The sequence below is a fragment of the Dasypus novemcinctus genome, chromosome 1 (assembly GCF_030445035.2).
Source record: "Dasypus novemcinctus isolate mDasNov1 chromosome 1, mDasNov1.1.hap2, whole genome shotgun sequence".
NCBI lineage: Eukaryota > Metazoa > Chordata > Mammalia > Cingulata > Dasypodidae > Dasypus > Dasypus novemcinctus.
In genome coordinates this window covers 192,881,080-192,893,542 of record NC_080673.1, presented here as the reverse complement: position 1 = coordinate 192,893,542, position 12,463 = coordinate 192,881,080, and the positions used below count along the sequence as shown (strand labels likewise).

Genomic DNA, 12,463 nt, shown 5'->3' with positions numbered 1-12,463 from the left:
AAATAGAGAAACATATTATGGACTTGGGATAGAGCAAAGCCTTAATGGAAATATAGGAATCCAAGGTAATATATGATAAGAAAAATATTTATTATTTATTTAATCTGTATTGAGTGAGGTTTACTCTGGGCCAGGTACTATTTTTAATGTTTTCTATGTATTACTATATTTTATTTTTATAACATTTTTAAATCTATACTTTTATTATAACCTCTGTCTTGTAAATGAGAAAAGTAAGATACAGAGAAGTTTGTTAACTTGCCAAATTTTATGTAGCTAGTAAGTAGTGGTGCTCAGGCTTGGACCTAACCTAATTCTAGAACCTTCATGTTTACCTCCTATTCTATGGTGCTTCTCACTAGTTGGCTGATGAGATAAGAGAAAATAGATCCTATACTTTTCTGTGCATAAGAATATAGAAAATGAATAGCAGTAGTGAGAATAATAATAATAGCAGCAACAACAGTAAAAACTTATTATTGTTTGTTTACTATGTTCTAGGCCACTTTATGTCTATCATCTCATTTAATTTTCAAATCAAGTTTAACTGTTTTATTTTGATTATAAGGCTACTGAGATTGAGTGAGTAACTTGCTTAAAGCCAACCATTTAGGAAATGCCAGTCAGGACTCACATCTAGAACTATCTTACCCCAATGCTCACACTCAATTACTAGACTATGGCAATTTTTTGAATAAAATACCATTGGCAGGCTGTTATGGTGGAGGAGATTGGGTCATTTTTATCTTGTTCTATGTGTTCTAGAGAATCTGAACAAAATTGGCATTCCAGCAGCCCATCCTCTTCCATCTGCCATTCATCTGGTCACAGTACCTTCTGTCTTCCCTCAAATACTGAATATTTTTTTTTGCTCTCTCCCTTTCTCACCTCCCTACGTACAAACACACACACACACACAACCATCCACATCATCCAACTTCAGGAGACTTTGTGGTGTTTAAATTCTGTAAGGGGGAATTTCTTCTCTAGGCCACAGATAGCAGACAAATGCCATGCATTCTACAACTTCCTGCACCATACTCAAAGCAGACATCATTCATTAATCATGACATGCTTTCTCCTTAAGCCTGGCCATGTCTTCAGAAGCCTTTACCAGGAAAGGTAGTTGTCAAATAAGTTGGAAATGGCAAGAACATCCTATTTGCCAACTCATCTCTAGACCCCAGTCCGAATGGACTGAAGGTAAGCCAAGGCTGTCTTGGAACTTAGTGAGAGGGTCTTGTAACATTTTCTTAAAACACCTGTGCTGCTTTTGATGGACTATGGGAAGCATTCTCCTTTAAGTCTCAGTTCAAAGAATATTTAGTGCATTAAGTTACCCCTGACTCTTGATGAAGGAAATAGGGAGTATGTTCCTATTTATATAACATTTTTTCTTTCATAAATGTTTCATCCCTTATGCTCAAAGATTTTCATCAAAAGGTCTATGATCTCCATCAATAGAGTTATAGGTGCTCATTCTGAAGGTGAGAGAAATAGGAGTTAGTATCATGCCAGCTCACAGGGTTGGAAGAAAAGTCAAGGACAGTCTAAAGCCAAGTAAATACCCATTTCTGCCTCTGACAAGTATCTTTTCCCATTGTAGCAGTTTGATATTATTGATGAATTCCAAAAAGAAATATTGGATTATGTTTGTAAACTGGTCTTTTCCTCTGGGCAAATTAGAGTGTACTGGATTCAGAGTTTTCACTTTTACTTGATTAAATAATGATTACGGCTTTGATTGGACCATGTCAGTAGGACATGCCCACTAAGGGGGCAAGGACTCACAGAGAAACTGCATCCCAGAGAAGAGAGGTTGGGGTTTTGAGCTGAGGCCTTGGGAAGTAAGCACACAGAGGAGTTTGGTCATGAGGAAAGAGAAAAGGCCCTGGGAAGAGAAACAAGTCACTTTTGCCTGATAGTCTACAGCTGGCCTTGTGAAAATAGCAGAGGAGCTGAGCCTGGGGAGAAGCAAGCCCTGGGAAAGAGGAACCCAGGAAGCCTGAACCCTTGTAGATGTTGGCAGCCATCTTGTTCCAACACATGGCAATAGACTCTGGTGAGGGAAGTAACTTATGCTTTATGGTCTGGTAACTGTGGGCTTCTACCCCAAATAAATCCCCTTGATAAAAGCCAACAGATTTCTGGTATTTTGTAGCAGCACCCCTCTGGCTGACTAATATACCCTTTGACTTCAAGAATGTAAACTCTGCTAGCATTTGTGTGTGTGTTTCATCTGTATTTTATTCATAAAATCTAGGGTAAATATATCTAAATTGCACCTGCCAGATTGCTGCCATTAGCAGGAGGAAACTGTAGTAGAGAAGTCATGGACTTTGGAAATGTAAAAACCAGTGGTGTCATATGCCTTTCATTTACTGCAGGGGTTCTTAATAAGGGGTGCACAAGCTTGAAATGAAATTCAAAAAAAACATTGTTCTTGTGGGGACATGTTGGTGTGGGTGTGATATATTTATTAAATAATACACAGTACAGTGTGGACTTAGTAAGGGGTCCATGGTTTTCACCTGACTGGCAAAAGGGTCTGTGGAACAAAAAAGGTTAAGAACCCCTGATTTCTAGCTATGAAACTGATTTTGGCAAATTGATTCTTTAAGTCTCAGGTCCCACTGCATAAAATGGAGCCAATAATATATACCTCATAAGGCCATGGTGAGAATTCAATAAGATGAATGGAAGCTCCTAGAGGGCTGGGATTTTGAACTATTTCATTCAGTATTGTGTCCTCAGGGACTAGGACAGTGCCTGACACTAAGCAGGGCTCAATAAAGAATTGTTTCATGAGCAAACAAAAGAATGAATAATACATTAATTATATATACATATGTGGGAAAATATAGGTGCTTAAAGCATTTTTTCAGTTAATGGAGTATTTTTTGCAATAAAGTCTTATTAGTATTGAAAGAGAAGATAGGCCCAATTTAAGCATTTAATATATTTCAAAAATAATGTTCTAAAGTCTAAAATTCCCCTAAGATCAGGATGCAACTATTCTTTGTAAAATAACTTTCATTTTCTCAGCTTTCTAAATGTGTACTTGGTTAAATCTGCTTTATTCATTTTATACAAAACCCCTGGCCAATTACCAGTGGAAAGTGACCATTATATTTTGTGATTCAGAAAGCTATGTGCCTCATGTTAATAATTACTCTTTATAAAAATAATTTGCAGCGAATGGACACATTTTGCTTTTATGATCAATGAGGCTCGACATACGCCTGGGAGTGAAAATGTATTAGATAGAAAGACAATTAATGATGACTTGAAGCGGTAATTTCAGAACCCCAGCAGGAGACTATAGTATCTAAACTGCATTCTAGGGAAGTGAGGGAAATGTAATCTTTTATGTATGCTCTTCATGATCAGAGTAAATTTTGCTATTAGATATCTCAGAAAAATAGAGTAAAATTTGCTGTATTTTTTTCCTTTCCCTCCCCCTCTCCCTCCATTTCTTCCTTCTCTCGTCCCTTCTCAGAGTTTCTATCATTCTTAAAAAACAGCAACAAAACACTAGGTCATGAGAAGCCAGCAGTCGGGTCTAGTGGAATCACCACTGAACTAGGGGATAGTAGACTTCAGTTCTGACCTTGACTTTGCCAATGACCTTGTTGGTAACCTTGAAAAAATCACTTTACTTCTCTGGGTTTCAGAGACTCTGGCAATTGAGCAACTCTAGATGGTCTCTTAGGATGTTTGCCCTTCACAAATTCAACGTCTCTAAGCCCAAAATCATAGACAGAATACCCCTAATAAACTACTTCTACTAAATTTATGATCACCGCCTTCCTTTTCACAGCACTGCATTCCCCAGAAAAACATCTGAACATGCATTTAGAAAGAGAGTGAAGAGCAAGCGTGTACCTGGGGGCGCCACCATCCGCTGCCACTTCTGGAACAAGCAGGTCTTCAGGCAGTCTCGGGGGCTGAGGTTGTAAGTCTTATGTCTTGACATCAGCTCCTGCATTGGCTCCAGTATAACACACAACTGCAAGGAGTGGAAAGACATTTGTGTTTCCCTATTCGTGATATTAATTGCAATAAATAATGCTAACAGTTAACAGCTGGAATCAATTAGGAAGCTTAAGGGGACTTTTCCGGTTTTTTGTTTTTCTTTCCTTGTTGTTGGTTTGGAATTTCTCTGTACAGGTTTGGAGGAAAAGAAATATTACCAACACTTGATTAGGTCTACCTAATTTAGTATCATTTATAATATTATAGCCAGATGTGATTTCCACTCTCACATACATACACACACACACACACACAATTGACACTTTCTTTACTGGACTATGGGGTAGATAGATGCAGCTCTATTAAGAATTTGAAGGCCTCTCTGTGGTTAAAGAAAAAAGCTCCCTTCTGCGTAGCACAGCATGCGCTGGTTTGTGCTCTGGTGTCTAGCTGTTGTTCCTGTTTGAACAACCACACACTGTGAGGTACAAGGCTAGCTTATGCAGATTATCTGGCAGCGAAATCCATCTTTTAAACTTTGGAGAACAGAGTGGCAACAGCAGGGACTTTTTGATCCTCCTCCTTATGAAGGCCAATGATGAACCGTGTTTTGTTTTTGCTCACATGCTCATTTGTAATTGAGCCCTGGTAATGTAAATAGCATATGCTAACCTCCACTCAGTGGGGTTGGGGGCTTCTCTGCGGGTCTGTACAGTCTCCTTGTTGCTGTCTTTGGTTAGATTTTCAGCTTTAGTTTGGTCCAAGACATCTAATGACAAAGACTAATGAGTGAACCAAGAAGGGAAAACCACTTAAGTTTGCCTTGGACTTTTCTGAATTCCTTCTCTGTTGGACACTTATCAGAATATATTGCAATAAAAGGACTGTATCTAAGAGGAAAAAGACCTAAATTTGGTATAATATATTACTTGATGTTGCAGTTACAGTGATTCAAATATTGGCAACATACCTTCCCTTGTGGACAAATTCATTTTATTATAAACGATGTAAAATCTCTAGCTTCATCGGCCCTACCTTCCTTACTATCCCCCTTCCCTTCTGCCACCCATCACCGTGAGTGCGTCCCTGAAGACTTCATCCACTGGGCTCCATCTTCCCGGGAGTCTTCCTTTCCCTCTCCCTGGCTAAAGCCTACTTATCCATGAAGACACAGTTCCTTCTTCTGGTCAAGCTTCCTCCCTGACTACCCCTCTCCCCACACAGGCCAAGCCGGATACTCCTTGCAGTTGTCTCTTTGATCCCAGCCCTTTCTGCTCTATGGTCTCACTTATTCACATTTTGTAACCATCCATTCTGAAATTTGCCCTTTCCTCTAGACCATGAATTATTGAATACAAAGATGATGCCTTTTAACTTTGTATTTCCAAGCTCGGCTCCCATAATGGATGCATGTAAAGAGGATCCCTAGAAAGACCGAAGGCTCTCTCTACACCAGTGTCCCTCAAAGTGTGATCTAAAGAACACTTCCATCAGAACCAAGTGGGCTGCTTATTGAAAATGCAGCTGCTGGGCTCTGCAGGTTTTCAGTTTTCAAAACCATATCACCAGGTGATTCGGATACACACTATTAACATTTGAGGTCCACTGCCCTGCAAGCTCTGAGCTTTAGGACACATAATATAGACAGCAAGGGAGGCACAATTCCAGACCTAATTCTGCTCTTGTCACTACCCCCATTTTTTCACACCCCTTCCTTCCTTCTCAATCAAAATTACTTTCATCTAGAAAAATTACTCAGTCCTTTTTACCTATTGATCTTAACTATTGCCCCAAACCACCAACCCCTTTCTAGGGCCATCTGCAATCACCCACAGTTTGCAGTTTCTTTGGCAAGAGAAAGCAAGAACAACACAAGAAAAATGTACACCTTGGAAATGGAGCCATCCAACCCTGTGAGAATTAAGCTGCAAAATAATGAGTCCTGCATTTGCCATGATGGATCTTAACTCATGAGCATCTTCTTGCTTATCTTGGACTCCTTTTCGAAATCTAAAATGTCTTTAAGGAGAAATCTGTGTGAGAGGGAGGATTCCTGTACAATCAACTCCATATTCCAATAGTAACAGTCTGAAGACTTTCTTTATAACTCCTGTATTAATAATTTCTTGTTGGAAATCGAAATGTGTACAAGCTACAGATAATCTCATCACCTTTGCCAGTCACTGATGCTCACCAGACCATATGGAGTAAAAGATTGATTCCACAATCATCTCTACCAATAGAGAAAAGAATGCATTATCCATCAAAGGAGAAACCACTGCTAGATTCTAACAGGGTCAGAAAACGTTTGCATCTATTATTAAGCTAGGGCAGTAAGCATAACTTTCAGAGAAATCATAATGACTAGGAAAACTTTTTTTTTTAATTAAAAAAGAAATTTGATGCATTTCCCATTTTTGAGAAATGAGCTTATAATGGATATAAAGTATATGCCTGTAATGGAACAAGGATGGACTTAAAAGCCAAAAGGCGTGGGTATGGATTTTGGCTCAGCCACTTGGTACGTATGCTTGGTCAAGCTGTTTAACAAAGCTGGGTTTCAGTTTCACCTGTCAGACAATGCCTCTCTTATTTATGGTTGTGAGAATTTGAGATAATGCATCTGACACATATTTGGTATTTAACACAGCATAGGTATTATGATTATATATTGGAAAACACAGCATAGATTGCAAGACAAACTATTTCTATTAGGTTAACTCAACAACCATTTGTGGAGTATCCCCTTAGGGTCGGGCACTCTGCTTAGGTGTTGAGAGTACACAGATGAGCATGCCATCAACTTCACTCTCAAAGAGCATTCAGCCCCCTTAAAAATGATTTAAGCATATTAAGAAAACTACCTTGCATTTACAGTTCAGCTTCCCCAGAAATCGCATCTTTCTGAAGCAAGTGTTTTTCATTACATGGTAAGTTAGATGGCAAAGACTACTGGCTTGGACCATGAAAGGACTATGGGTATGAAACCTGCTACAAAATGGGCCAGTTGCATTTATTGAGGGAACCCATGAGCTCTTTCTCTCTTTCTTTTGTTACATTGCCTCTCCAGTCTGGATTTGGGGCTGTACTTTTTCAGTAGTACAGGATAAATTGTCTCAATTTATCCTTTCCTCTTTAATGTAAAAATAGCTTTTCACCACTGTAACCCACTCCAAAGGAACTTGCATCTCTGAATGTTAGTCAGGATTCCCCAAAGCCACTTCTCCCCTCCCCTAGGGACAGGTTACAGGGCTGGAGAGGCGCCCTGTCCCTTTTTCATGTGTAGGAATGAGCTTTTCCCTCTGCTGCAGTGCTGCAATGGCTTTGCTGGGCTGCGTGCTGTAGGTGGCAGAGCTAACTCGTTTAAGAGTTTGCAGGTAGCAGAGCTAACTCGGTTAAGAGCTTGCCTTCTCCAGCACCAAGCTAGTGCTTCTTGGCAACAGCAGAGGCCTGGGGCATTATGAAAGGAACCCAGGAAGATGGCTGGGGGAGTGGGTTCCCACAGTCTCTAGCCAAACTCTGTGGGAGCTGTGATTCTTGCACTCAGACCTCCTTAAGAAACTGCTGAAAGCTATGCAACCTCTCTTTTAAATTTCATACACAATATCTGAGGTTTATGAACAGTCTATAGCTCCATCCATGATTCCTGGTAAAGAGCTCCCTGTCTGTAATAAGTATGAACCAAGCTACAATATACATACCTGCACACACCCCGCCTCAAAGGCATATTAACTGAACTGAGCATAATAAACAGGTTCCTTTGATTTTGAAGAGTTATAACTCTGTATTTGGGCCTGCTAAAAAGTTCCCAGCAGACTAGTTCCCTTTGCCACTACCAGCGTGATGGTGGCATCTTCCACAAAGGCTGCTCTTTGGTTTGGTGGCCCCCTTAGGGGTGCTGGAGGATACTGCGAGGAACCTCCAGGACACAAGGAAGGGGCCCTGAGAGCTCTCTTTGAATATGAAGCCCTTAAACATGAGGTCTCTGACAGATCCCATTAGGACCCCAAAGAAAGCCACTGACCATTCTGGCAAAGCTCCAAAGGAACATGTTGCAGATTTAATGAGCGTTTTAGGCTGGGCTTGCATCCTAATCTCTTGGCTTCATTTTCTGGCATTCTGGCCCCAGCACTGACCCCTTAGCATAGAATCTGATAGCCACAATAAGGGATGGTTGGATGGATGGATGGGTGGATGACAGATAATAGGTAGCCTGGCTAGATTTATAGCAAGGAGTTATTTGATAATATGGCAAAGAAACCAGACACCGTCCTGCTGCCTTACATATGATGAATTTGTCAGTCTGATAAATAAAATGTTGCCTCCATTGTGAAGAATATTTGGAACAAAAGCACGTGTATACAACCAATTGCTACATGTTCTGGCCAGGTGGGAAGATCTCAGTTCAGTCCCAGGACTCTCACCTTTTTATGGTACCAGAGGGCCTAGTAAATGTAGACGGTATGGTGTTTTTGTTGTTTGTTTGTTTTTATCATTTGACAATTCTCTTGGAGAAATTGGGTCAGCTACCCATTCACATTTTCTTCTTGTTCTTCTCATTGTCTAGACCCTAGAAACAGGTGGTGCTTGTCAGATTTGACCAGGGCCAAAAAAAAGCTGTAGATCTAGGATTGGTGTTTGATGATCAGTCCAAGCTAGTCCTGTCTATTGCCAGCATTTTAAGTCAACTTCTTTTGTTTAACATATTCTGAACCTGAATCCCCCACTCCTTGTACATTGAGTCTGCTCAAGATTACCAGGCCTATGTCTTGGATAGGTCTTTGCTCATGCCGTTCTTCTCGCCAGCGGACAGCAAATTATATTCTAAGTGCCAAATCTTAGCAAAACTATGGTTGCTTTTATGTTACAGTGGCACAGTTGAGTAGTTAGGACAGATTTCAAATGACTGACAAAACCTGAAAATATTTACTATTTTGCTCTTTACAGAAAGATTGCTAACCCTTGATCTAAACCAGTGCTACTCAAGAACCAACGCCGTCTGCAAACGATTCCTTATGTCCCCAGGACAAGTCCTGGAGCTTGAGCCAGAGTGCAATTCAGCACACTGCTTCCTTCATTGAAAAGTCTTGCCTCAAAAAAATGTCAGATGAACTCAACAGTGCTCAGTCATGCAGCAAGCTCCTTATCTTCTTGTGGGTTGATAAAGAGTTTGTGGCCTGGCACTTACCTGCAAACCACATTTGAGCCACACCCATCTCAACCATTTAAGGCCCTCCAAGGTCCAGTGCAAATCTCCCATCTGTCTGATCACCCCAGCCCCAGGGGACTCTTTAGCCCCTCCTATAGCACTTATTACTAATTTATGTACATCCCAGCTTATATTTGCATTGGGAATTTTCCTTTCTTTTGGACTTGTTTCATCTCCTTATCTATAATAGACATATTTCACTTTTCTCCTCCTTTTATTTAACATAGTATTAGGCATACTCAAATATTTGTGGAGTCATAATTTAATGAGAGCCATGGGGTACCAATCCTCTGTCTGTCCTTGAGATATGTACTTTACATACATAATATTATTAATCTTTACCACCTCCTTGGCCACTTTTACAGGTAGGGAAATTCAGACCCAAAGCCATTAAGTCACCCAGACCTGATATTAAAGAATGTGACTTTTATAATGTATCCAGGATAATACAGGGCGGAGATGTTCGCAGGCAAGCTTGACTCCTACCAGGGCTCTTAACTCCTAACTGCTGTGTTGCCAGCCTCTCCGAATATGAGTGAGTTAAGCACTTCTGAGAGAGCAGATCCAAAAACTTTCATTGCCTTTGTTTTGCTCTTTGCACATGGTACTCAGCTGTCATGGAGAAGGAGATGACACAGGAAGGGTGCAGGCTTGGAAACCAGATTGATCTGGTTTCAAGACCCAACTCTGCCACTTCCAAGCTTTGTGTACTTGGCTAAGTATCTCAGTCCTCTGGGTCACAGTTTTCTCATATGTAAATATTTCTCATATGATCCTTAACCTCGCGATTTGAAACATGTATGCAAACCTTTAATGCAATGTGTGGAACAAGGTCAGAGATCAAAAGATGGGATACTTACGAATGGCCTGGCCTGGCTGAGTGGGGAGATCAGTGCATGTGATGGGATAGCTACTTTGTGAAGTGGACTGTCACCTGGTCTCCTGTCACTTAGGGGGTCCCCAGAAAGAAAACTCTGAGGGATGGCAATCAGGCTGGTGGTATGTTGCATTTTAGTAGCTAATGTCTCTGGCAATGACCCATTTTTAGAATTCAATGATAAATACAAAATATTCAAGTCCACAAACCAGAGTTCTTTTTTTTCCCAGTAATTTACTCCTCTGGCTAAATCTGAATTAGAAAGATATCAGCTGGTAGTGGGTAGGATTAAGAAACAAACTCTTATCTAGAGATGAGGGGAGTCTCTCCTAATTAAGAAACACGTCACCCAAAGAGATCTTATAGTAAAACAATGGAAAAAGATAACAAATAGAATCTAAAAGACAACAAAAGCAAAACAAAACAAAAAAGCAAATAATCCCCACTTAGAAACAGATAAGAAGGAGGAACAGACATCTACATCACTGAAACCCACTCTGCTTTAGAGGATGAAAAAATGAGGGAGAGAGAGAGAAATGCTTTCCCTTAGAAGCTATGCAATTCCAAAACATCAGATTATGATTTAGATTTATTTCCTGATAGGATTAAAGGTAGATTGGCGTCAAATTCAAAACATCCTCTCTCTCTATTTTTTTTTTTTTATGTGAAGATTCAACCAGGGAAATCGTTGCCTTTTCAGTCAGTTGTTTTGCAAATCCATTACTCAGGGAAACTAAGGCACCCAACCCTGGAGTCTGGGCCCCTGTTACTACTGCTCTGGGAGAGGACAGCAGTAGCCTGATGGCAGCCATGCAGCAGCCACCATTCCTTTTCTTGCAAGGATCACAGTTCTTCCAGAGCAAGCAGTCCCACATTTCAATATCTACTCCTTGGTCTCAGTTTTGAGGCTGCCAGGAAGTACACCAATAACTGACCACTGAGCCCATAGCGGATTTTCTGGCCCTCCCAGGGGAGAAGTTTTCCTGAACTGTGGCCATGGTCACAGTTTCTGCTCACACCCATCAGGTCAATGAAGAGACAAATACCCCTGCTGTACCTTCTCTTTCCTTGAGATCCCATGAAAATAGTTTCTCTGCCCTGTCATTTGGGGGGCAGCCTCTTCCATGTGATCCAGTCATTTGTCTGTTGGCTCTGAGACCCACCCTTTTTTTTTTTTCCCAGTTTATTGTCTATCATAGGGGACTCATGCCTGTGTACCCTATTTTTCAGACTGGCTTCAGATGAGGCTTGGCTAGAGGGAAGCACTGGGGGAGAGATTGGAGGGAAATGGATAGGGGAGTAAGTAAGGATATTTATCCGACTGTGCATCTCCACTTGACTCCAGCTGTCATCAGACAGGTCCACCATAGTTCCAGCTCTGACCAGATGGCCCTGAGAGTAACTCCCCCTGCTACAGCTCCTGTAGCTCCAGCGATGGCATTTTTGCTCATCTCAGGTCTGCCTCATCTTCCCATGGCTACTTTTCCAACGCTAAAACCTTTATAACTAATTTGCTGTGTTAAATTCCTTCCACTTAAATACTTACTGTGGGGTTTATTTTCCTGGATGGACTCTGACATTTGCGATTTGTAAGAAATTGGGCAATATTTAAAAGATAAAGGGCTTTGCAATTTTGCTTGGGTTCAAATTCAGACTCTGCTACTTAATAGCTGGGTAACCTTGGGTAGATTAGTTATTCTTTTTGTGTTTCAATTTCTCTAGCAGTAAAAATGGCTGTCTTAATTTGCCAGAACTGCTCTGACTAATATCACATAATGGTTTGGCATAAACAGAAATTTTTGTCTCATGGTTTTGGAGGCTAGAAGTCCAGCATAAAGATTTCACTAGGCCACGCTTTCTCCCAGAGCTTATAGGATTCTGGGGATGGCTTGCCTCAATCCTTGCTGTTCCTTGGCTTGTAGATGTGTCTACCATGTGGTGATTTGTGGTTCTTTCTCTGGCTTCTCCTAACTGATTGCAGGTGTCCAAATTTCCTCTGCTGGTAAGGAGTCTACTATATGGATTAAGGCCCACCCTGCTTCAATTTGGCCTCATCTAAATAGGACTTTTAAAGATCCTATTCACAAATGCCCACAGGACAGGGGGATAGGACTTGAACATGTCTTTGTGGGGGACATGATTCAATCCACCATCTCAATGGTATAATAATAGTACTTGTGGTAGTTTGATATTATTTATGGATCCCAAAAAGAGATATTATGTTTGTGAACTGGTCTGTTCCTCTGGGCATGATACCCTTTGATTGTATTAAATTCAAAGGTTTTATGTTTATTTGATTATGTTAAGATTAGGGCTTTGATTCAACCACATCATTAGGGCATGCAGGGTTGAGTCCCTGCCCCCGTGGTGGGCTATATAAATGGATACTCAATCAAGAAGAC

At 40.8% G+C, this 12,463-nt stretch overlaps 1 protein-coding gene across 12 annotated transcripts in view; it reads right to left on the bottom strand.

The window, feature by feature from the left end:
• The window catches only part of LDB2 (LIM domain binding 2), a 386,211-nt gene that overhangs the window by 7,956 nt on the left and 365,792 nt on the right, over nucleotides 1-12,463 (bottom strand). For all 12 annotated transcript variants that reach the window (XM_071217180.1, XM_058300580.1, XM_004474229.3 and 9 more), the window contains exon 6: nucleotides 3,886-4,009. In XM_071217180.1, the coding sequence (XP_071073281.1) occupies nucleotides 3,886-4,009 (124 nt within the window). The remainder of the gene's footprint in view (nucleotides 1-3,885; nucleotides 4,010-12,463) is intronic.